We start from the raw sequence: 27,076 nt of genomic DNA on the forward strand, positions 1-27,076 counted from the left end.
TCAGATTCTCCAAAGACAGAGCAGGGAAAATATATACGCAGAAGCTACAGATAAGTAAAGGGAACGGAAGAGGAAAAAGTTAATCTGACTCATGAAAGAAAAAGACTATCACATTTCTGCTTATTCACATGTCTTTTTATGCCAACTTTAAATTTACCCCAAATGGGAAAAGCTGAAGGATGATTAACCTGTCACATCTTGCCTTAAGCTAGCCTCATTCAAATCCTAGATGCCTATCTGCCAAAGAGCCCTCATCACTGAGTAAACAAGAGTCAGTCCTTCTGCAACACTCAGGAAGCAGTCCTTTGTGGAGATGAGAGTGCTGGGATTATAAGGGAATCAAGATGGGCTGGGGAGGGAATTCTGACTTGATTAAAGGCATAGACCCCCAATCAATAAAAAAGTAAAAAAATAATAATTAAATTGTATTTTCATGAATGCAACAATTAGTATAGTAGAGATCACCACAGAGGACAGAAAACTCAATGTTGAGCCAGATTAGGAAAAATGACTTGAAAGAAGCAAGTTTGAATACAAGTTTTAAAGTAAGGTTTTTAGACTGGGGAGAATAGATTCCCATTTGATCCCACGTAAAAGTAATTCTTAAAAAGTCAAATTCTAGAGGTGTGATGTTTAAAAGAAATTAACAGAGGCAAAATATTGACATCAGCCCCTGAAGACAAGGACTATGTGATTATTCAGCTTTACATCCCAATTTCTAACACAGGGTTTGATACAGAGATTGGTGTTCAATGGAGGTGTAATGTTTAAGTGATATTTTTTTTTTGTGTGCAACTTTAAGATGTTTCAGAGAATGGATATGGATAATACTGAAGGAAAAACTTCTAAATGGGAATACAGGCCAGGAGTCAGGACTTGGACATTGTGGTATTTTTGGCCAGATACTTCCTGAAACATCCTAGTCATAAAAATGTCTACAATTCTAAATTAGCCTATCTCATTTAAGCATATTTATAAATCAATTTTCCAACTTGTCGACAAGACATGAACATTTATTTGCTTGACTTAACTCAGGGTTGCTGTAAAAATTATTTAAAAAATAAAAGTTCTAAAATATGAACATGTTGACAGTATTAAATTGCTAAATGAAATTCAAGTAGATGATCCTATTGCTTCAGCTGTAAAAATCATTAAAAATAATTACTGAAACAAAGAATCTCTACTGGGGACTCTTTTTCTTTATAATTATCAGTTCCCAGCACCTCTGTCAAATCCTAGTGACTTCTGAATAATAAAAGAAATGCTAAATTATAATCCGAACTTTTTGTTGATAAATGTGTACTATTTAATTCTTTGAAAATCAGTAACTACTTGTAAGCAAAAATTTCCCAAATGATGAAATAAAAGTTAGCTTTATATGAAAGTTTTCAAGTTTTTTATTGACTTATTTCCTTTCCAAGTGTTAAGGAATAATAGTTTTTCTTTTTATGCTGTTTCTACTAATAGCTACGCCAGTAATTTTCATGACAATTTATTTTGTATCAAAACAGAAACTGCTTTTGTGGTTCTCTACTGGTATAACTTCTAGTGTTGTTTTTTTTTTTTAATACTCAGATTTCTAGATATATTTTCAACACATTATTAAGTCTTTTATTAGTAACAACTGAGAGTCTGTTGTCATATAGCTTTTGTCTTAACTACAGCAACCAGGGCAAACATTTTCTAGTGAAACGATTATTTATTTCACAAATACAATAGCCTACATTTTTTTCTTTAATAGTGTACAGAGTATATTGTAGTATAAGTCCTTTATTTTAAATCACTGCAAGAAAGACTGATTTCCTAAAAGGACTTGTCTTTCTCGGTCAACTATAATTTGTCATCATTATTCGTCAACAATGCAGATCTACTTGCACTGAGATGGAAAACAATACTGGTGATTAAAAACATATCTACCAGTAAGTAGTCTTTCTATCTCCCAGTCAAGTTCATAGAAAACACTTATGTTTTTGAGCTGCCTAAATTCTCTGTAAGCATTTTGAAATCATAGTTGAAAAATATCATTCAGTATTGTATATACAGGAAGTAATACAATCTTTCATTCATTTGTAAATTAAATAACGATGTCAAGGAGCCATTAGTGAAACCACTTATTAAATGTTTATTAGCATATGAAACATAATATGGTTTCTGTGATTCCTGTGAGCCTTCCTCTGACCCTCAACGCTTGATAAAGTAGAAGCAAATATATTTTCTCCACGAATTTATAAAACTTAATTTTTGCTTTCACTGTGCAAGCCTCTTGAGTCTGTCAGCTTTTGGTTTTCAGCGAGAATAATTCTTTTTCCTTCAGCGTCATTCATTATTATTTAATGGTAGGGATAATATTTAAATGCACTGCATGAACCATGGTTAGCAATGTGAAAAGTAAATAGGCTGACGTCAAAAGCAACGTTATAATCACTAAAATGCCTCAGAAATATATGAAAATGGCTCTTGGCCACAGACAATATCAAGATTGCCCAGGCGCACCACAGGCATCTTTTTTTAAAGCCTGTTTGTAACAAGCAGGGAACGTGAAGGTGCTAAATCATGGTTTACTACCCCATTTTCCTCCCAGCCTCTCTGTCTCTGGAGCTGGGACTCAGAAATCAATTTCACACACGGCTGCTATCAGCATTCTTTGAACTGTTAAGACGCAAGCCCTTTCCCCCCGTCTTATTAAAAACAAGCTTTTATCTCACAGCTCCCGCTTTGTGCTTTCCTGCCTTTACTTTCCACTTTGTCAGTGGTGAGTTAAATTGTCTTCTGTCTCCTTTCCTTTCACTTCTCAACTTCTTGAAAAGCCAATCCACGTCCACTGCACCCACTTCCTCGATACCCCTGAGGTATCTTCCTGAGTACCTTCCCTCAGACCTTGCTGTGCGATATGCCCCCCTGGCTTCTCTGGCAGTGACTCCTGGCCTGTTCCGCCCCGGCCGTTACTTACTCACCATGACTAGCAAATGTTGGAACCCTCAAGGTTCTTTCCTGGTTCCCCTTGCTCTGCTCTCTACTTTCCCGTTGCTCTCAAACACTTCCCCTTGCTTGCACTCTTCTCTTTGCAGATGAGAGACAAAAAACATCTCTATACCAGTATCCAGGTTTCTGTTTCCACTTACCTGGAAACCTCGTTAGTACCTTAAACTCAACACGTCCAAAACCAAACTCAGTATTTGGGCCCCCAATCCTTCTTTTAGCACGCCTTCTTAACACAGTTATAAATAGAGACATTTCTATAAAACATTTCACCTCCCTCCAACCTCTCTGTCCTCTACCTCACCGCCCCCCTCATCCCTCCACACATACACACACACACACACTCACCTGTACTAAATATTTTACTTCTGCAGTGTGTCTATTTTCTGTTCCCTCTTTTCCACTCCATCTGCTGGTGCCCTAAACTGGACTCTTTTCACTGTTATGTGTATAATACACAACTGGTACCTCAGTCTGCTACTAGTCCAGTATTTCAGCTCCTCTGCAGCAAGGCTCTCTGTCAAGAGCTGTAGGTGAGGTTGGAATGGTGATCTGGGATACGGCCTAGAGTTCCAGCTGAGGGATTGGTCCTTGAGTAAACTGACAGCTGAAGCCAATGAAGGCTTTCAAGCAGGGCATGATGGGAGTTCGACAGTTTTTAAAGTACTCCACGTGTTCATCTGATCCCCATTATAGCCCCACGTGGTTCAGCAGGTTTATGGGCATTTTAGAAAAAAAGAGCCTACTAAGGTTGGGGGATGGGTAGTGCTGTAAAAAGGGTAAGAGAGAAATCCACCTGACAACCACTTCCCCAACAGATAAGAGGAATTTAGAATCTCTGTATGTCTAAGTAAGTAAGTGGAATAAGGATGGGTTAAGAGTCAGTCATCCGGACAGGAATTAAACTTGGTCTGAGGAAAGCCAGGGGAAATAAGACCAAATATGTAATCTATTACAATGGCCATCTACAAAAAGGAAAATAAAAGATCAGGTGACTAATATATGCAGATGACTGGATATCATCAGAGTATCTGTTTTATTTTGTTTCTTCCAATCAGGCTCAGAAAGGTTCTAATTTCTATCTTGTACAAAATGTGCATGGTTCCTATTTTCAAATAAAAAGTTTATGCATTCAAAAGGCTAAAAGATTAGACTCCAGATTACACTACAAGCTATTAACTGGAAGAGTTCCAGGTCTCTTTGTGAATGCTACCTAACGTAATAGGATAATCATCTTCAAATCATGCATCATAATCCTCCCTTTCTCTTCTCTCTGTCCTTGTCTCTCTCTCTCACATACACACACGTATGTACCATTTACAAAGTGCATTCGCATCAACTATATCAGTTACTGGAACTGAAATAGTGTCTGTTTCAGGGAAAAGTAGCTCCTAAGGTTTTTGTTTTTGTTTTTTGAGGTGGAGAGGGTTCTAGAAGATATCTTCAAATAAGAGACAAATCCCCTAGCAGGTGAGAGGTGTTTAGAACCTTTTAAATATTCAATTAGGTCAATGACTATCAATTCTGACTACATATTCAAATTAGCTGGGAACTCAAGAAAAATTGCCAACGTCTGGGCCCCACCCCAGACCACCTGATCTGAATCTCGCTGGGGAGGGAGGCTGGAGGCTGCCCAGACATTTTGAGTTCCCAGTTCCTTGGTGATTTGGATGCAGGGGAGGTGTAAACACACTCTGAATCAGACAAATGTTTATGAGTGAACTCACAGTGTCACCTTTTGGAACCAATATTCATCTTTATTCTGTTTTATACTCCCTGGTTTCAACAGACTCCAGACCCCCCATCCTCCTCATTAAAAAGGAATCCTAGTTTTTCTTCTCAGTCCCCTTGAGATTCCATGGGAGACTTGAGTTACCAGGCGAAGCTGTCAGCTGCCTTGAATCCAGAAAAAGATGAGATTGGTTTCTGGGAATGAGATAGAAAATTTCGGCCTTGTAGAAGAAAGGGAGGGATGGTAACTTGTGAAGTTTACTGGGCACTTGCTATGTTTGTTAGGTATAGGGCTGAGTAGGCTGCATGGCTCGTTTTAATAAATTTCACAGTAATCCTTTGAGGAAGACGCTATTGTTGGTGCCTGTTCTGCAGATAAGGAAACTGAGACACAGAAAATAATACAAAGGTTACAGTGGAGGAGCCAGGATTTGGATTTGGGTCCAGGCATTCTGGCTCAAGAGTTCCTGCTCTTAGAACTACACCAGTGATTCTCAAATTGGTGTTTATCAGAATCAGCTGTAGAGCTAAAAAAAGCACAAGGTGCCCAGGCCTGCTGAAGTAGGAGGGGCCTGGACTGTCATAATTTTAACAAGTGCTCAGCTGATTCTGATACCCATCAAAATCAGCAGCTACGGCATTATACTGTATTACTTAAAGGTAAGAAAACTGAGACACATACCCATTAAGAAGAAAAGAGATCTTTCGTAAGGGGGCTTTGAACTTATTATGGGACAGAAATAAGTTGAGCTCAAGGTACAAACTCTCAGTGCCTCAGACTGGCAAACAAAGATGGGAGCCATCTGCATCAGAGGACTGAACAACAGGAGAGAGAGGGGAGGGGTCCATGATCCTATTTCAGTAACTGAATTTCAAGCTTTGCTCCCATTGGTTAGATACAGGAAAGCCCACAGTACACAGTTCTATCAGGTCCAAGATGCTATACATTGAATTCACATTATTTTAGGTACCATTAAGAATAAAAAAGAGTCACCCATTAAACTATGACCTGCTATCCATTATAAGGCACATCAAAGTTTCTAAAATCAGAAAGAAAAAACTGTGTGTCTTAGGATCGATGAAATATGGTACAAGCAGTGAACTCTAATGAACTTGGTTCTGAAACCGTGGAAATCACTCAGCAGGTTGGGGAGGCTCCTGCTGACAGAGTCCAAATAACATAGTTCCAACAACATGGAAAATAGTCTGTACTGCATATTTTAATATAATTTGTTTGCTATAAGAATTGAGTATACGTCCACTAAAAACAGAGGAATTCACACCACCTTAGGTTTTAGTACTCCGTTTTCTTATCTATAAAAGGGTATAGTAAGGCTTATCTGAGATGACATATAGAAACGGATAGCACAGTACTTAGCACACAGAAGGAGACTGAAAATCACATTTTTCCCCTTTGCTAAGTCCGATGAGATTTTTATGTTGTTTGCAGTCAAGTTGTGGGAAGGAGGACGAAAAGGAAAAATAGATGTCCAAAATTAGAATGAAAATCACAAGGACCATATGATTTAAAACATAAGTACTTGTTTGATACTGTTCCAAAGTAAGTCTGCTTTACGAGGTGAGGCCAAGCTATAATCAATTCTGTACTAACGCTGAATAAATTGGAGATTCTTCATAATTAGCAGAAGAAATTACATACCCAGGAGATGCCAATACCAGATCAAAAATCTGATGCCTTAATCGGACTCGTAAAGAAAAAATACAGACAATATAATTGTGTGACATTTAACTCACACTTTCTTTAATAGAATTTGTGGGGTTTTTTTTTTTAGTCACAGTATATTTTTTATATGAAATGATGAATTTGTGAATTTCAGATATGGTTTTTTTTCTTTTCTGAAGACCACAATTAATATTCCACTGGGGCAGATATCTAAAATTTAGACCCTGAAGGCTGCATCTTTTCCTGGAGTTTCAGTTTCTTGCAAAGGGAATTCCGCGTGTGGAGCCCATTTTGGATAATGGGGACGCTGTAAGAATTGGTGCAGAGATACTTGCCAGCTTCTTGTGGAAAGATTCAGGACTGTGCCATGAATCTGAAGAGGTGAATAGGGCACTGTTTGGTGGGAAAACAGGGAGATAAATAGCCGCACACAGGGAAACGCGGCAGTCTCTGACAACAAGAATCACCCCAAAGTACCAAAACGACCCCGCGCAATGGGCTTTGTGTTATGTGAGGGTCATAAAAGCTTTCAGAAAAGCACAGGCATGTCCCTTTGAAAGAGCCTCTATGTATCTGGAAGGGTTCACTGAGAGTGAATAAAGGGTTAAGTTGCAGCAGTGTGCCATCTCCCTAGAAAGACTGGGCTTGAATTCTCTCTTTCCCAGAAGACTGACAGAAACTTCCCCAGGTTTTAAAGAGTGTTACATTTTTTGCTCTGGAAGACCTTTAACAATTTGGAGGGGGAAAAAAATCTCTGACTGTAGGTCACAATTTTAAACAGGGAAGCCTTGAATAAAACGATTCATTCCTTCCCACATCCCTTCGGCCCACAATTGAACACCTACTCAGTGCCAGGCTCCAGGCTGTCTGCTGAGCAGGGGGCCCTAAAAAAGCCCTAGCACACAGCTGGTATTTTAAGAGCCTCTGAGCCCAGAAGACCACAGGGCTTTTTCCTGCAGCTGACTATATAGCCAGATAGCTGGGTCTTCTCCCCTCTTCCATCACTGCTGCTGTTGCCTTCACGGCTTCCCACCAGGAGGCCTTGCAACCTCCATCCGCGGGGCCTCTCCACTCTGTGTGGCCACCATGGCTGTTCTTCTAAAACATAAATTTGGGTCAAGGCTCCCAGGCATGGCATGCGAGGCAGTGCAGGAGCTACCTATATTCCAGCCACTGGGATTCACCCCTCGGACTCACCTTCCTTTTCCTTTCTGTGGCAGGTCCTTCTGCCTGGAATGCCCCCTGTCCCTCTCTTGTCTACCCGGTGAACTCCCACTGGTCTCACTTTAAATGTCCCACCTTCGAAGTCATCCTCACTGATCCACCTTGAAGCCCAGTGACTGCCTAGCCAGGAGCCCGGGACACGGCAGACAGATGCCTGCTACCTTCTCCCGTTTCCCTCTTTGTTCTGCTGTAGCATTTTATTTCCTCCACTCAGCCTCAGCCTGGGTTATCTTTTCAAAACTTTGTTTAGAATCTCTGAGCTTCCTGGAGAGTGTGACTGTGTCTTGTTCATCTCTGTGTCCCAAGAAAAGTATCTGGTATAGAGCAGGCCAGTCCGTGAGAAAGTTTTTCACTGATACAAAGAATATATAAAGAGAAAAATAAGGGCACTGCTTAGTTCTCCATAGAGCTAAATGTGTTTTGCTAGTTTTTCTTCTGAAATGATATACTTGGAACTTCGGGCTTATTCAAATAATCTTTCTTATTTCTTGCACCACTCGAAAAACGAAATGGCATTATTGGGACAAGCATGAACCCTGCTTGTGTTGGAATCTGCACTCTGCCACTACTAGCTGAGTGACCTAAATAAAGCATATTATATAACCTCTTTGTGCCTTAGTTCCTCATCTGTAAAATGGGAAAAATAATAGTCACTGCTCCATGGGGTTGTTGTGATGATTAGATAATTTACTATATGTAAAGTATGTCTCACATTGAAACAAGCACTCTCTATAGTAGTAACTACTATTATTTCATTTCTGGAACTTAGGTAAGAGAAGTTTATTTCATCAATGTCCTTACTTAACAAAATTAAAACATTAGAAACTTTGTTTTTCATACATCCTGCCTACCTGCAAACATGACCTTATTTACTTTTGAAATTTTAATCATCTGTGACATCCAAATTCTGGGAATCACTTTTTTAATTACTTAGAACTCTAAAGGGGACATAAAGGACCAGATTTGAGTCCAAGCACCACCAAACTGAAGTTAGCAAAGTTAGCAAACTACTGGGGTAAGAAGACCCACCTTGGATTAAGGCAGGTTGGGGCTGGTCGTTAGGGACGTGGCAGAGGTGCTGGAAAACCAGAACCCCTCCTAGCAGAGAGCTGGGAACATGCTGACTGGTTGCCAGATGATGCTCAAAGATTTGTAAAGGTCCTACATACTAATGGTTTCCACAGAGCAAGCTAAACCTTTTGAGGAAAAACCTACTGTCATTATTGCTTATATGCTGTTGACTAGCCTTTTATTCATGTGAATGAGGGACTGGTCTAAAGGTTTCACTGCGTGAGCATATTTCTAACATGGAAAAGACAGGTGTTTATGTATCAAATAAACAGAGACAGAGTAATACACTCATTAAGCTTTGGTTTCAGTCTCACTAAAAAAGAGGATTCCAGCAAAAAAAGGAAAAAAAAGGCATAACTCAAAGAAGTGACCTGAAATATAAATCTTTAGAGTTTTAGAGTTTTTCTAACACATTCTTTCTTGAATCACTATAAATAGTGAATTAATGTGTCTATTTCTTTAGGCAGAGATACCCTTACATAAGCAATAGTTAAATACACAGTTTAAAGAAAATAATATCATGACAGCAACATAAAACCAATGGAACCTACTGGCCAATTAATTCCTATGCTCCCCTCTCCCAATCTCAAATCCTTTCTGATATTACTTGTAGAAAGACGCATCTTTAGAACCACATTTGTTTCATTCAACACAGTTCACCCTGTACCCCGCACAGGCCCTGATATACAGCAGGCTTTCAATGAACATACTATTTTGTCCTGAAGGAAGGGAAGGAAGCTAACACTTCTTGGAGACCTACTATGTGCAAGGCCCCACATGAAATCACTTTCACATACATATCAACACTGTGTATTTCGCCTTCACACTGTTCATCAATATGGAAAGCAAGAGAAACAAATTTTATTGATAGGTTGTAGGTCTAGTTGAGAGACAAGCTATAGATTTCAATCCCCTCTTCTCACCAGGTCACCCCATGTTTATAAACCAACCAAGATCCTAGAGTTTTCATGCAAGATGATTTTCCATCAGCTTCATTGCTTGGTTTGGTTTCTTCTACATGTGACATTTCAATATTTCAGCCTTTCTCTTCTATAAAGGTCCTCAGGGACCATACAGTATACAAGAAAGAAAATGAATTCTTTTTCAAAGGGGTATGGACTCAAAGGAAAGAGATCCCAGATTCCAGGATCTAGATCCATCCTACCAGGTGTTTGTGGCAAATATGTCTTCAATCTCTTTGCCAACATTTATATTTTAAATTCAATTATCTGCAAAAGAAAAGGGCTGAAATAGGTGATGAATTCATTGATTCAGACAACAAACTTACACTAACCATTCTGTGTATATCAAATGCTTTGTCTCGTGCTGGAGATATAAAGACATTCAAGACAAAATAAAAGCCAACTCCTGCCTTCAAAGAGAGCCCAGTCAATTGAGGTCACATTTTATGTGACCTCAAAGATTCCTTTTAATTCTAAAACACAGCATGTCCTGAGAATGCAAATGTCATTTAAACTCACTCTATAACAGTAATTTCCAATCACGTTTGTTATCTTAGACCAGGTCCAAGCCCTGAAGTAAAAGTGTGTGGCATACGGTCTCAATGACAAATGGTTATAATAACTATAATGAAAAAAGAGACGATTTCTAAAAGGCTTTCCTCTAAATCTGACTTCGGCACCTGAACAGTAGGAGTTCCTATTGTTTCCAATACCCCTTTTCATTTCTGGTTCTCTTGATGAAGTATAATATTTGAACAATGCTCTGGCAGACTGAGGCAAAGTAGGCTGAGAAATTGAACACCCTACCATAGCTGACTAAGGGAACAAAGTGAGGGATATTTATTTTATTGGCTACTTTGAATTTATTATAGTTTACTCATAATTTCCTGTCTCATTTCTTTAGTGCTCTTGGAATTTACATCAGGATGTCTTAGGTTATCACACTCCTTCCCTCCTTTGTCCCAATATTTATGCCAACAGACTGAACTGACTTTGAGAAAGTCCCTGGACAAAAAATGAAGGGGAAAATACCCAAAGGTTTAGTTGGAGAATGGCAGAAGCTTTGGAAAAAAATCTGAAAAAGCAATGAAGATGAAAATGGAAACTCTGTGAAAATTAATGTAGTGTAGAATTGGCGAACATACCACTTATTTCTTTAAACAAATAGAAGAAAGAACCCGCTTATGAGGTGCACCCAAATAATTCACAGGTGGTGAAACTATTAGAGTCCTGCAATTTCTTGCCTCAGAAGTGGAATAAATCTCCTGGATTCTAAATGGTGTAGCTCATACACGTGATTTCTCTGCCATTCCTGTTCTCTCAACTAACCCCACCTTTCCATGAACAAGGTCTTTCTGGTTTTATTGTAATTAACTTATTTTAATAACCACTTTAGAGAAAAATCTAGTGAGGAAGGGAGACACAGCCTACTATCGTAACTGCACTTACAGAAATATAATTCCAAATGGAATGTGCTTCTTTTTTGCCTGGATTTTGGTTATTACAAAGTAAGCACAATGTAGTGGAAACTACTTAACATTGAAATCTGCCAGCATGGCGCCCCAATGATAGTGGGCAGATGAAAACTCTCTAGATACTGGTTGCACATAATTAATGATAATTCTCATGATGCTTCAAGAAAAGTTTTTCGCTAAAGAATTTATGTTAACCAAGATACTGTTCTAGTGTGTTCTGCTGTACAAACTGATACTCTGAATTATAAAAATTGGATGTTTGAAGTCAAATACTGATAATGTCCATGAAGATGAATAATCTGTGGAAAGCCATAATTTACATTTATGCATCGATAAAAGGATTAAACAGCTAGTGTCTAAGCAGATGGAAAAAAGTTACTTACAAAATAAGCCATCTTGTGGGACAACTGAAAACAATTATATCCACCACAAGACTATTTCTACAGGGAGTATTTTTTTCAATTGAAAAAAAAAAAATCACTGACAACAGAATGTCCAAAAACCTACTAGGCTCCTCACTGCAAGGACTGTGTCTGAAACTGTCTTCCATGGAGCTTGGTTCTGTGTTGGGTATACAGCTGGTGATAGATAAGTGGTTTTCACATGAATGAAAGTAATCACTTGAAGTTTTATAGTACTTTGGAGTTGACAAAACACTTTAGCAACTAATGCTGCATTTGCCTCTCACGGTGTTCTGGAGAGTTAGGTGGGATGGGCCATCGTGCATGGACTGAGGAGATAAAAGCTGAAGTGAATTATGTGACTGGGCCATGGTCATAGTGCTGGAATCAGCACTACAGCCCAGATGTTTATACTCTAAAACTGGGGCTCTTTCATGGCACTTGGACACCTTCTAGAAAAATTCATCAAAAACAGTTGAGACTAGGTATATTAAAGAAGTGTGCTTTACTTTATATGCTACTGTATGAAACATGTTTGTGTGTGTGTGTGTGTGTCTATGAGTGTGAGTCTGTTCCCCTCACTGTCACTTGTTCACCCCTTTGTTTTCTGACATCTGTCTTTGGAGCTGCACTGGTGTTATGCCTCGATTTCTACTTCTTGGGTTCTTTTTCTGTTTTCTCCTTGGGTCTGTGTGGTTCTGTGTCCTTGGCCAGGTTGTGTGGTCCTGTTCTGCTCCATGAGCTTCCCATTGTTTACCACAGTCCCTGCTGCCTTTTTTTGTTTTTCCACCCTTATTTTTCACTGCTCCATTCACTTCTGGATTTGATCTGAAAAAAGGACACAAACCTATTTTCCTATTTTGCCACACAGCCCCAAGTACTTAGAGCACTCTACGTATGGAATAAATTGCAAATCATGAAGATTAAACCACCATTAGGATGACATGTCATCTGCTTATTTTAGTTTTCCCATATAATAAGTGGAAAGTGGTATTAGTACTTACTCATAGGCCTGAAGGTCAACTAAATTTGAAACATACGTTATTTTCAAAGGTTTTCAGTATAACAAACAACACCTTCCCCCAAATCTCAGTGTTTGAACACAACAATGGTTTATTTCTTCCTTGTGATTAAATGAATGTTCACAAGTGTAATTCTGTCAGAGTGGCAGGGTGGGGCTCTGTTCCATGCAGTCACTCAGGATTGAGGCCTTCCATTTGGTGGCCTTACCACTTTCTAGAGTCTTGACGTTCTTTACTGCATTCTCTGCATCCAGAAGCCATGTAAAGAGAGAGTTCTTGGTGCTTGGAGGATTATGTGGAGGTGCCAGGCCTAGAAGTGCCACATATCACTTCTAACAACATTCCATCCACCAGAACTCAAACATATTGCATCAACCGATCACAGAGAAAGCTGGGAAATAGTTTATCTTTGTGCTCCATAGTACAATGAAGCGAATTTTGGTGAATCCATAGCATTTTCTCTGCTAAAATGAGAGCTTATAACTCCCTTCCAGTTTTATGAAACTGTGGCTAATATAAAGGCACATGGGTAAGGTGGGGTCCAGGTGGGGAGATCTCTTTAAAAAATAAAACATTTGGCAAATATCTTGAGAAACTCTTTTTTATATCTAACATCATTCTGCCCACAAGAATGTCATGAGCTTTGCTGGTGAACCAGAATTGGTGAAATGCTTCACATGTGGAATGGATGCTCACGTTTCCCCCTGCTACTTGGACTGTACCCTCTTCTCAGCTTTTCTTAGCAAGTCAGTCTTATTTATCCATTTACTCTTGCATTCAACAACATTTACTGAGACCTCATTACCAGGCATGCTGATAAAGGTAGGAGGAACCAGTCATTCCTTCTGCTGTCACCCACAAGTCTCTGGAACAGACAGGAAAATGAGCACAGTATGAGAAGTACAATGAGAGGCAGATGCAAGGAAGCAGAAGAACTAGAAGAAATTACATTTAAATTTTTTGTCAAGAATACAACTAATTATTCATGCCTCTGACAAACGATTACTCCATGCGGCTACACTGGTAGAATTTGAGGTCGGGGTATTCAAACAGAAATTATTCCTTCCAATAAAGGTTATGATAGTTAATGAGAAAAGATACAATGAAATAAGACATATTTCTATGACTGGAATAGAGACTATTAATAAACAGAGGAAACTATTCAAACTGAGCTTCTGGAAATACAACAAGCAAAAAGCCAGGGGTCACTGTTGGCTGCAGGCTACTCCCATTGGGACCTCTTTTTGACACAGCCAGGAGATGTCTAACTGCTCTACATACTAGGTGCTCCCAGTTAGCAAAGTCCCTGGGAGAAGAAATCAGAACAGTGAAGCTTTATTCAGTGCAGTTTTTAATCGTGAAATTCGGGAATTGGGGAGATTTAGTCATTTATTTTTGAGCTCATGGAAAGAAGGGGTTGATAGCAATAGCTTACCCAGTTAGCAGGCGGGCTCCCCACACAGCTGTGCTGGCCTATTTCAGTTAGGATCCTTTCAGACTGACATCACCTCTGCTGTGCCAGTCTTAAGCCGCTCAGGAGCCAGCACTGCCAATCAAGCCAAAAGTCAACCACATGGGATGGTTTTTATGATGGAGACAGAAAAATGACATGAACTTGTCTCGTTCTGGTGAAAACACAAAGTGTGAAGCCAGCTCTCTAGACAAAGAAAAATTAGTAAAACCAGCAAGACTTTAAAACTTAATTGAGACATATTTTCCTGTGATTATCTCAACATACTTCATCAGTAGGTTACTCATGATGAGTCAAGGAATGCTCTCACTCAAGAAAAGACTACGGTCCTCCTGCTACAAAGAGGTCACTTCTGGGTCACTCTACTCATGAGACCACAAGAAACAGTAGAATCTGCTGTGTGAATGAAGGGTAGAATGAAACTTAAATAATTAGACCTGGAACCTGAAACAGACAAATTAAAAGCAAAGCTGTCACTTTACCAAAGACCCTGGACAGTATATACAAAGTTAGGAAACACTGAATGTATGGAGAATTAGGGAACCACCTGAGTCTCTTTACATCCTTTGTTCTCTTAATTTAGTTCACAAACCATTATGATGCCTGTATATACAAGACAGTCTACTAAGTGCTGTAGGAAATGCAGAAATGCATAGGACACTGTATTTTTCCTGAAATAGTTTTAAATTATATTTTGATTAAGCCATAATAAAGGGGAGAACCAAAACACCAGACTATGCCTCATGCAAACATAAATTGTGTGCAAAATGTACTGACAAACTGGGTAAAAAATGAGTAGCAAGGACAAGGGTTAACTACACTTCACTGATTAAAATTGCACATACCCTGACTTTAGTTTTGTCATAAAGGTATAGGAATGAACTTTGTGTGCTCCTAAGTTTGAGTAATAGCCTACCCCGTGGTAGAGAATTGCTTTCCACTTTATTCGCACATATTGGTAAAGGAAAATCAACGTGTATTAATACTCATATAAATGCACAAATACATTTATTTATTCACTCTCTTTCTTTCAAAAGCCTTTAATATATCCACAGAGTCTTTCAAGGGAAAACTCTGCTGGTGGAACAGGACTCTTTTGTAGTTCAGTAGTGACCACTATTGGGCAAACTTCCTTCAACTTACATGAAGCCATAGAACTGATTCACATGAAAATAATAATGGGGGCCAGAAAGTGGTCCTAAAACAGACTGAAACACTAAGGAAAAAAACCCAGGAGCCTGAGAAAACAAGAATGGAGCTGATCCTGTCTAGACAAGAAACGTCACAAAAACATGAAGTAAATAATGTTTAAAGAAAGGCCTCACTATGTTCCGCAGATTTACGTGAAATATCCTTAAGCTTGATTTAAAGACAATCTAGGCATGAGAGTAAGAAATAGAGGTGGAGGAAACAGTTACAGAAATGTGCTTGTGCAGGCACATGGGGACACACAGACACACACACACACACACACACACACACACACACACATACTGGAGCAGGCCACAGTCTGCTGTCAATAAGGGATTTAACATTCATTGCCCAAGCTAATGGTGCTTCTCGCCTTCCAAGATAGATCCACTTAGATAATAGTGGAGGAGAGTGCCAGAGAGACTGAAGGGAATGGGCTATTGTGTTTGACTAGTTTCCATGTATAAATTAGTGCAGAGAAGAAGAAATTCAACAGAAAAACACATGTACTTTATTATAATTCTGAGTGTTACTCTTGCAACTCCCACAATAGCAGGCGAAACAGCTTAAAACCACTTAAAAGAAACAAAAGGCAAATGCAAATATGATTAAATGCCTTTCTGACAAGAAGAGATTTGACTTCAAGTTGGGATGGACACATATGTCAATGGCCGGTCATGGTTTCTGCCACATTCCTTTTCAGCTAAACAATTGGAACAAAGGAGAGAGAAGGGAAAAGAGGAGCAGGGTGGGAAGATGGGGGAAGTCGGGGTATGTGGCTTGAGTTGACATGAATATCAGAATGAAATTCTCCTGATCAGTGCTACTGTCCTACTGCGTCCAGAGTAAAAATGAAGTCTATGATGTACGAGTTTTGCATGAAAATTTTGTTGGTGACCAAAAATAGATATAAAAGACACAGGGACTTTACTCTCAGGAATAACACTCCAATAGGAAAGGGTTTTGACGAAACTGAGGGTGAACAGAATTCAATATTTGTATACACTCAACAACCAAGTCATGATACAGATGATTCTGCTATCAGTGATACGAAGGCTGCTTTGAAGTAGAAACTTGGCTTACCACTAAACAAATGGGATGTTTTCCAGTTAAGTAAAAGAGATCTTTAAAAATTGCTTACATTAACTCTAAGACTAGACCAACTCTTGTAATGTATAGAAGAATTACAGGAAAAAACAAGCCACCCAGTTCAATTTCTCCATCCAGACCCAAGGATGAGCTGACAGTGCCACACTCCTAGTTCTAAGTCAACTATTGATCAGGCTACAGGTCACTTCCTCTTAAGCCAATAACTTAATTTCACCTACAAAGCTAAATGGGGCAGTTAATCAGCAAGTGTATCAAGTGCCCATAATATTGTACACATCTTTAATGGCCAAGAGGAGGCAAAAAGCCTAAATATCTCCAACAAAGACTCCAGACCAACCTAGGCCACTGTTTCCATCACTGCTAAACATTTTACAACCGTAGTACAACACAAAGTATTTTTCTCTCCATTATTTCACCCTTGAGGTCAACTATAAGCTTGTTTCCTTATCTGTAAAATGGAGTTTAAAAACGTCTTATCTGCAAGGTTATTGTGAGGATTCTTTGCAGTGAATGAATTTTCAAACAACTGGCCTCACAGTTTGGCACCGTCAGATATACAATACATGGCAGGTTAATGCTGTTATTACTCTATACAGGGATGTACTTTGCCACTCACCAGTCCTTTCTTTTTTGGTGTAACTCTCAGAATCCTAATTCATTTAAATACAGGCATAAAACAAGCCTGGGTTTTATGTCATTTTATCCTCATAATACAGTTACTATAATTTAAGCAATATATGTTTCAGGTTTTAAATCTGAAAGAAGCAAACACTTCTTTTTTCCCCCACCTAAGTGCAATTATATGCTCAAATGCATGTATAAATACTCAAGGTATCAAAGAGAAATATAATGCATTTACCAAGTAGGTAGCAAAACAATCTACTCCTGAATGGGAACTTTTTTTTCCAAAGTATAATGAGATCAGACTTCCATATGAAGATACCAAAGAAGTAATGTGTACTGGTAATTTGCCTTATGGTGCAATTAAATGGGAAAATAATACATACTTCTTAAAAATCACAAAGTAGGGAAGACTAAGGCAAACTAACAGTGTGTATATAAGTAACACGTCCCACATGGAAAAAATGAGACACCTTTCATAAATTGCTTACTCCTCTAGTCATAAAGGACACCTAAACATTCTGCTTTTTATATTCGTCGGAACAGCTAAAAACTTATGGTTCATTCATGCTTAAAATTCAGTTTGCCTTTAAATGTCCATGAAAACTTGAAACTATTATTTCTATATCCACAGCATTTGCAATGCAGCTTTACGAGTTCTTGGCTATAATAATGCAAATAAGAAGTGGAAATGTTAAAATACTTAATCACTGTCTGATGATCTGATGAACCTTCTGGGAGTTTTTCAATTTGTGCTAAATAGCTTGCTTCCCTTCTTCAAAATTATATAATGCAGATCAAATTTGTCAGAGCCTAATCAGAACAAACATCCCTTCACCATCAATGAAATGGTTCAAACTTATATGCGTGTTATATTTTTACCTTTTCCCCTTCTTGCCTGGTTACCCTCTGAGGAAGTGCTGGCACGCCATAAATGTGAGAGGGAGAGCTACAATCACGTTTGTTTGGAATCAGCCTGTGCAAATTTTGGAATCAAACCTTCAGATGAGGTTTATGAAGCTGCTTGCCCAGAACACTCTGGTTTGAAAAAAATGTGCATTGCTATTAATATTTTGAGTGTAGATTTTTTTTGGACAGTAAATGTTCATTTTCTGCCCATAAAACCAAGTATGAGTCACAACGGAACGTTTACTTCGAGTCAAAAATGCAGTGTGTGCTGATGTTCAAGGCAGAGCGTCTTATCACTGTGACTGTGGAAAGCAGCCGCACAAAAAGTCAGCATTTTCTTCTTCTTCAAAAGCAGATCTGAGATCAAAGACTATAATCCTCAATTCATAAATACTAGCATTAACTTGTATCCATAGATGACTTGCAGTAATTATCAGCCATACTCTGGGTTGGCTGCGGAGAGGTTTTCCTTCCCTCTTTTACCTGGTCCCCTAGCACACGTGCACAGAGGGAGAAGAAATCATAAAAGGCAGTGGCGGAAAGCCCCTCACAGCCCATCCTTCAAAAAATTACAGGAACACCACAGTGACTGAGCTTGATATCAGGACGTCTGTTACCTAAATTCCAAGCATGCACACCACCTTTGTACAGCCCTCGGCTCACAACTCTATGCAGTATATCCCAAAGTTCATGTCTCAGTATTACTATATACCTCTACTTAATTCCACAAAGTCTTACAGACTTTATTTTGCTTGGGCAGTTGGGGTTCAAGTTCTGAAAGAAGCTTTTTTTTTTTAAATCATGTAAATTACTTTACCTGGCGTTTGAAGATAAAGATACACACACTCACATACACACATATACACAGCACCCCAACAGCACCCAAACTAAATGGCCACAGCAATGTATTGAAATGAAAAGGCATTTACCAGGAGCAGGAAAGCCAGAAAGAGGAACGGTGTGCCAGGAGTTGCCCGACGGCAGCATTCCATGCTTGGATCCTTGCCGGAATCCGAATCGGACACTGAATAAGCTGCTAAGTGCTCCTCTGCCTGCTGTCACATCCAGGACTGGTGCTAACACTCCAGCCCTGCCTATCAGCTTCCATCAGCCCCGCTCACATTTCCTGACCGAGGGGTGGGTGGGTGGGAGGATGGGTGGGGGGTAAGCTGAATGGAATCTCTCTCGGAGCAGGCAGCCAGCCAATCAGGCTCCTGCTAATCAGACACGCTGAATAACAAAGGGGGGGGGGACAGAGAAAGTGTAACTGTGTGAGGGGGAAGGGGGGGCGGGGAAGGACGAAAAAGAAAGGAGAGCGGAGCACGCAGCAGAGCCAGAAGAGAAAGGCAAGAGATGCAGAATTGCAAAAGATGAAGGAGAGCCCTGTGCTTTTAACTAACCTGGTTAGTTCTTTGTGAGACGCGTTTCTATTTGCCCTTTGCTCGTGCTGATGCCTGTTGCTTTGTAAAGTACAGTAGCTCCCTGTGACTCTGTATTGTTCCATTCGGGAGAGAAACCTAATCCCTGTCAATATATAACATATGCCATAAAGGGAAAGAACCACAGACAAAAAGTGACTTAATGTGCCCTTTAAACGTGTTCTGTATGCACTTTATTTCTCTTCCATAAAGTTCCTCTTTATTTCCCCCCTTGATTTAGAAAAGGGGGACTGTATAACATTTTGAAAGTTCCTCACTAAACTGAAGTAGAGGCATAAGTTACTTTGTGTATTAATGATTTGATGCAAAGAAGAAGAAAACAAAGCGGGTTACTGCTTTGCTAAGTGACAATTTCAAACAGCCTAGGTTGACTAATGCTAAAGGCACAACTAGAAATTTAGATTTCCCTCACTTAAAAAGAAGCCCTTAACAAAGACTCTGGGATGTGTGGGGCTGAAACTCAGGGTTGAGGAACAGCCTGGTTTTGACACACTGCCAACGCTCAACTATCTGCTTTAGCAGGAGGAGGGAAAGGAAGGGTGAATTAAATCCTCAGTTAATCCCCAAACCTTTTCTCCAAACGTTTCAGCCTCCTCCTTATCCATGTCCTTTATCGGAGCTGCTATAATGCCGCAGTAAAGACCGAAGGGAGTTTTACCTCCTTTTCCTGCTGTTGCAAGAGTGCTGGATGAGGAGGTGACCTTCCCGGTCCTGTCCAGCCCTGGAGGAAGGGCTGATGGACAGTGAAACAAGAGGGCCGGGCCAGCGACAGCAAAAAGAAGGTCAGAAAGCTTCTGAGTCTGGTTAAGCCACCAGCAAGCAAGCTTGGACTCTACCGGAGGAGAATTTTTTTTTTTACAGTTTTAGAAAAGCATCAAGTGTCAAACAAGGACATCTTTCTCTTTATCTGTTAAGGAAATCATGGAGTTTTTGAAAGAATGAAATAGCAAACTTGGCCTTACATTTCCTTAGGTGTGTCACCAGGAAGTTCTTCCTTTGTAGATCTCCTGATAGCCCAGAAATACAGATGGTGGAGGTAGAAGACATTTAAAATTAATGTTCTTTCCTTTTATTAGTAAAAAAATACTGACAACAGGCATGAAACACACAAATATGGAAAACCTGATCAAGCCATAATAGGCATGTGAATATAGGCAGGGCTGCTTCTAGACATACCTGCCGTGCTGCTTTTCAAAAAGATGGAGAGAAGCAAGTTGTTCAACCTCAGTCAGGTTCCTTACTTCATATGGTGTACCACTGAGAGACAGAAGAGCTGTAAAAATCCCATTTTCAACCTTTTAGGAAGATCAGGGCACACAAGTATCTATCTGCCTTTTTCCTCACCTAGGAAACTGGATCGTACAAAACCACAACAAAGAGGTCCTATTCTTGAAGTACGCTTTTCCCCTTCAGAAAGATTAGTTTTACAAATCTCTCAAAAAATTAGCTAAGGCTCATAAGCTAAAGATACTCACAAGGAGATGTAAAAATGCTTGACTGGCATTATCGGAAATCCTCATCATATTAAAAATGGATTGATGGAAGTAAACTTTCACTCAGAAAGCTGCATGTTATCTCTCTCTTCTACATACTGGAGCTTTATGCTATGGGGTTTTTCCTTCTATCAGTGTCATTGGCTAAAGGGTTTCAACTTGTTCTGAAAAACAGAATAAAAATGGAATATTTTATCTAATACCACTTCCTCCCTCCTCACACGTAAACATCACTCATCAGGCAGACCCAAAGGGAAGAACAGGTGGGAGAAGGCAGAGTAACAAGAATGATAATAATACAATACTGTATGGAGAAGAAGAGAGAAAAAGAAAAAATTGGCATGCTTAGAGATAACCAGTAGTCACTTCAAGGTTAGTCTAATTCCTTCCTGCATTGGAAATAAAGACTGTCTAGATATTTGGAGTCACAGATTTCTGCCTTGGAATTTTGATGAACATGTCAATGCCCAGAAAGATGGTCACCTCAATGAAGTCACTGAATAGTATGATTATTTTTAATTCAAGCCCTAGGCCATATGTTGAATGCCCAGAGGATGCCTGCCACAATGTCTCAGGCTTCTGGTCCCTTTGTGAGTAGTATTTGCTTTCCTCTTGGGGCTGCCCAGAGAAGCAAGGAAAAGCCACTGTACAGTCAAGCATTACACCTTGTAGGGCAAACTCTCAGCTGACTGTAATTTCAGAAAACTAAGAACAAAATCAAGTTAGGGTTTAGGGTGACTGGGGTAAGTTTAGAGGGTGAGCTAATTCTGGTAATTACCAAAGTCTATGGGTTACCTTTAAAGTCTACGAAGACTTTATATTTATACCTAGAATCTCATTTGACTTTTTGACCACTCTCTGAAGTTGGTTAAGTACTCATCCCATTTTACATACTTGGAAACTGAGGCACAGAAAAATTAAGTAACTTACCTGGGGCCCCACTAGTTAGAACTGGACTTTGAACAAGGTTTTCTGACTGTAAATCACTCTCATCTCATATACATATATATGCATATATGTATGTATGTGTATATATATATATGTATTACGTACGTATACGTGTGTGTATGCAGATATTAGCAGTGGTGTCATACTGCTTGGAGAAGGGCATTTACAGTAAAGGCAAAAGAACAGAAGGCAGGCTACCCAGGTTTTACAGTGGGTATATGGTACCCAACAATGGAAAGTATATTTTTAGTCTACAACTTCTTTGTCTCCCATCTTTGTCATTTCTAAAACCATTTTCAGTGCCAAGGAAAAATCACATAAAACCCTAGGTAATCTAGAGCCATACTAGCAGCAGCCTGGGAAAGGCCTCATATGGCATCTGAGCAGGGCGTTGGCCGCGTTCCTTTTTTCCTCTCCAGGTACCTAAATTAAAGCCGTCTGCCAGTGTCTGAGCACCAGCAGCCGCAGCAGCAGTGGTGGTGGCGGCAGCAGCTGCTATAATACTGGTTCCTGGTTCCCTGCACAATATATTAGGTGAAATGAAAGGAGCAGTAAGCGAGAGAGTGTCAGAGCTGTCTGAAGCATCATTCCAAGTGGTATGGATTGAACAATACTTAATTTAAAAAACACCAGCTTGGACAGGAGCAAGCTGTTAACATTCCGTGTGCTTTATGGCAGGAAAGAGTGAGCTAAACTCTCGGAATTTCTCTCCCTGGGGAGAGTGCCTTACGGTGTTCATTCGGAAGCCACCTGTCTCTTCCCGAGGCGGGGCCTCCTCGCTTGGCCCTCTAGCTGTAGTGACTTGTCCAGGGAGGGCTGAGGGTCTTTTGGAAAGGACTTGGGGTGGGGAGTGACAGCGAGGTGGGTAGGGCCCCATTGCCCCTCTCCACCTCCCAGGGTTTTACTATTCTCACGGGCCCGTGTGGAAGTGGTTTGATTCCCCTGGCTAATTCTGAAAATTAAACGGAGGGGAAAATGGAGTGAGGATGAATGAGATAAAAAACTACAGGAAGCCGATTGCTGGTCTCAGAGGCAGAGCTGGAATTTGAGTAGGAGTCAGTAGCTCTGCCATTCACCTAATCACCCTCTACCACCCAGGCCACCGGAGACTGTTCACCGTTAACTTTCAAATCACCTTTCACATGTGACTTAATGGGATGTGAGCAGAAACTTCACCAGGGAGAGAGTGATCACTGTTCTTATTTTATAGATAAGAAAACTGGTGCTCTCCTATGATAAGTGAGTTCATCTAAGTTTCTTATTAGCAGGGGGGAAATTGGATCTATATCTAAGGTGGTCTGACTTCCCCCTAGACAAGCCTCTGAGAAGCTGATGAGAACAGCTACATTTACTAAGAGTCTTCCATGTGCCAGGCACTGTTCTAAGTACTTTCTATTTATTACTTCATGTAATTCTCACAACAATCCTATGGAATAGGTCCACTTACTATCCTCACATGGATGCTATTTCTGGTGGATTAGCCATCAACATTCAACAACCAGTGCCTTCTTGAAATTCAGAGGCCAGAAACCTAGAAACCGCATTTCCCAGACTCCTGTGCAGCTAGTGTACCAGAAGCCATTTTGATTTGGCCACTCGGAAGCACTCCCCTAAGATTTGGAAGGCAGAAGTGAGGCAGAGACTGCGCTTTGCTTCCTGTGCTTGTAGAAATGGCTACAGAGCAGTGTGGTTTGCCTGCATCCATGCTAATCAGTCGCTACCTTTCTGGGTGTCAAGAGGCAGGCCTGGGATGTGCAGTTTATTAGCTGGATCAGAGAAGGAGGCGTGGCTTGCAGTCCTTGCATTTCCACTGAGCAGGTGAATTCCCAGCTATGGAAGAGACAGCAGAGACAGCAGCTCCCTTGGTGACCTGCTGCTGCACAGCAGCACAGGAATCTTCCAGAAGCTCAAACTAGAGTCTTTTTCATTAACAATTCCAGCTTACTGTGGGTTAATTAATAACATATAACACTTTCTGCTTAAATGTGTGTGTGTGTGTGTGTGTGTGTGTGTGTGTGTGTGTGTGTGTGGTGGGGGAGGTGATTCAACTTATTTATTTTATGAGGAGGTACTGGGGATTGAACCCAGGACCTTGTGCATGCTAAGCATGCACTTTACCACTTGAGCTATATCCTCCCCCACTTTCTGCTTAAATTAACAAGACTAAGTTCTGTTTTCTTTGCAGAATCCTTGACTGATTCTTTAACACAGGAGAAAACTGAGGCATGGAGAATTACATAACTTGTCGAAATCACAAGATCTGAATCCAGACCATCTATGTCCCTAAGCACTAGGAAGCACTGCCTCTTTGTTGAGCAAAAGGCCACGAGAGTTCAGAGAAGGGAGAGGTCACTGCTGATTTAAGAACTCAGAGAAAATTAAGCATCCAAATGGAAAAACAACAGAAATTGAAAAAGACCCTGGGACACACAAAGAATTGTAGGGATTAAAAAAAAAGAAGGAAAAGGCTTTACAAGTGAGGAGAACAGAGTAAGGAGAGAGAAAGCAGGAACATGTGAGACCCAGGCTTTGACTCACCCTGACCCACTATTTTAGGCCTCTTAAAGGGGAAAGATAGACTTTTAAAAATTTTTTCTTCCATAGTCTCAGATCCCACGCTCAGTGATATCCCCTACAAAGTGTCTAACACCGTAAGTTATATATGCAAGGGACTCAACAAATTTTAAATTTTGATTGTATTCATCTCTAGCTGCCTGAAGCACCAGGAGCCTCTGTTTACATTTTTTCCTCTCATCGACAAGGCTTCACTCAGGGCTCCTCACACTGTAAGGACTTGGTTAGAATCTGCGACCCTGGCCAGTAGCAGAGAGGAACTGTGGAGGCTGCTTGGTGCGATGGAAAGAACCCAGATAGCCACAGCTGTCCTAGTTCCTGCCAGCAGGTTCTGAGGAAATAAAATGCTGAAAGCCCCTGATCCTGTTTTTTTTGTTTGTTTGGTTTTTACTTTAAGCTGTTCAATGATGATACTACTGCTTAGGACCGAAAAGCTGTCGTTGGAGGGTGGAGAGAGGGGTTTGCAGAGTCTAGCTGAGGGCTTGGTACTAAATAGGAAATCAGTAAATCATGCCCAAGCTAGATGGTGTGTAGGTCAGTGTCCACTGGTCATGTCTTTCACCTATTCTGTGTGTTTGAAAATTCTAATAAAATTCTAGGACAAAATCATTGTCAAAATTTAGATTCTAATTCTAGGACCCCTGCCCACCCCCCTCCTCAAAAAAACAAACAAACATAAAAACCCAAAAAAACAAACGAACAAAACAAAACTGATAGCAGAGCACTAAACTGCACTGAGAGGCCAGAATTATTATTCATCACTCTCAAACTGATGGTCTCTGTACCTTCTTGTTCTACATTGCTGGGGTTATTTATGTCATGGGTCTCAGAGACTTGTTATTGAATTAGATTCCACAAAACACTTATTAAGCACCTACTGTGTGCAAGGCATGACAAATAGAATTCTGGCAAAAGATAAGCTGTCTCTCACAGCCTTTTTGACAGAGAGACACCAATTTAATCTCTGAGGTTTGAATTATGGTTGTAATATTCACATATTATACCCAAGTGTAATATATAAATCCAAGGCCCTTGAGTCTTAGTTCCATACTATTTCCATGACATCATCCCCTACAGATAAAATAATTATACCAGAGCCAGACAATACGGTGAAGGGGTGTGAACAGATTTATAGACAATATATAGAGAAAGCAGGATTAAAATGCAAAAGCCAAATTCCTCAGCTTGGCATTCAAGGACCTCCCTGATCTGCTTCCTGTCCCAAGATAACACAAAGTCATGCTCCAGCCCAAGTGAAATACCTGATTTACTCCAAGCCTCCAAATCCTCTTACTTCTGTGTATTGTTTCATCCTGTCCCTTCTGCCTGGAAGATCCTTCCTCCCACCTCTGCCTCACTAAAAATCATTTTTATTCTTTAAGGTGTAGAAAATGTCAGCTCCTCCTCCACAAAGCCTTGTACATAGCTGGTATTAGATAAATATTTATTAAATTAATATGTGTGTTAATTAACATATGCCATGTCTACAGTTACAGTAGCAGGGAAAAAGAAAAAGAGGAAAGAAATGCAAGAAGAATTACTAAACAAAAGAAAATATTTTCTCTAAAAATTAAGGGAAAATGTAAATTACATTTGAAATAAAATTTGAATTTCAGAATAGCAATTAAACCATAGAAAATCAGAGAACTCCTCCTCTAAAATAAAAGAGATCATTGCGTGGCTTTCAATTTCATTCCTGTTAATATGCTGGTTATATGTGCTAACAGCGGCTAGATGGATGGTTTACTCTGTTAAGTTAGAGAGATTACCTCCTATCACAGTTATAAATACTGTCAAAGAAGTATCAAAAATTGTCAAATAGTGAAATATTGAAAACTAACCTTTAAAAAAATTATAGTACAATTTATTTTTTAAGTTTCTGAAAATGACATGAGGTTTGTGAGTAAAACTGGATGTTTTTACCTTTCCTACTTGAAAATGTGGTGGGCCTGTCTTTGGAAAAGAATTTCATGAGGAATATGGAACTTGGTAACTGTGGCAAAAGGAGGAAAAAAAAGGATAACAACACGGAGAATCGAATATTAGCCAACAATAAACAAAAGCACTACCAACATGCAGGTGTCCTATGGGAGAATATAAGGGGTGTGATTGGCAGAAAACAGGTAAAAGAATTCAGAGATTTATCTTATTAACATGAGAATTTCCTAGAGGTTAAAATTCAGTATTGGTTTCTCAGTACAGAAACTAGTAGTTAGGGAAAGTATAGAGTTCCAAGGATAAAGGGGAAGACCCCTCCTTCTTAGATATGATTGCAGGGTGAGGACCAATCATGGAAGCTTTTGGAAGCAGATGGAAGGGACACAAGTCCTAGCCTTGAGTTTCTTGCATTTAAGGCCAACAAGCCAAGGAGGGAAGTTCACTATGTATCACTTGAGCATACTCTGAGGAGGAATACCAGTGGGGGCATGCCTGGGATGTACAAAATAAAGAGGCAGCAAGGTCCAAGGCACGTGACTGTGGAGGTTTTGTCACTGTCTGTTCTAGAGAGGCACATCCTTGTCCAAATGGTCCTATGGCCTAGGTTTTGGTGTTGGTGTTTGGTTATATGTCTTTCTTTTGCCCCTCCTACCCCGTTGTCCCTTCACCTTTCTATTCGTTTGACTGGGACAGGCATGCTTTTGTCAATTGCATTATAAGTAGAATGACTTTGTAAGTAGAATGCATTTATTTTCACCCTCATCAGCTTGGTTTTTAAACTCTAGCCTGCATTTTAAGGGAAAGAATATTTTAAATGATATATCTGTGGCAGA

At 39.9% G+C, this 27,076-nt stretch overlaps 1 protein-coding gene across 4 annotated transcripts in view; it reads right to left on the bottom strand.

Moving 5' to 3' along the window:
- ADAMTSL1 (ADAMTS like 1) overlaps positions 1-18,973 on the bottom strand; it is a 373,405-nt gene extending 354,432 nt beyond the window's left edge. For all 4 annotated transcript variants that reach the window (XM_064490187.1, XM_064490185.1, XM_064490186.1 and 1 more), the window contains exon 1: positions 18,781-18,973. In XM_064490187.1, the coding sequence (XP_064346257.1) occupies positions 18,781-18,843 (63 nt within the window). In that variant the 5' untranslated portion in view covers positions 18,844-18,973. The remainder of the gene's footprint in view (positions 1-18,780) is intronic.
- Positions 18,974-27,076: the final 8,103 nt, after the last annotated feature.

This window comes from Camelus dromedarius, chromosome 10 (genome assembly GCF_036321535.1).
Source record: "Camelus dromedarius isolate mCamDro1 chromosome 10, mCamDro1.pat, whole genome shotgun sequence".
NCBI classification, from domain to species: Eukaryota; Metazoa; Chordata; class Mammalia; order Artiodactyla; family Camelidae; genus Camelus; species Camelus dromedarius.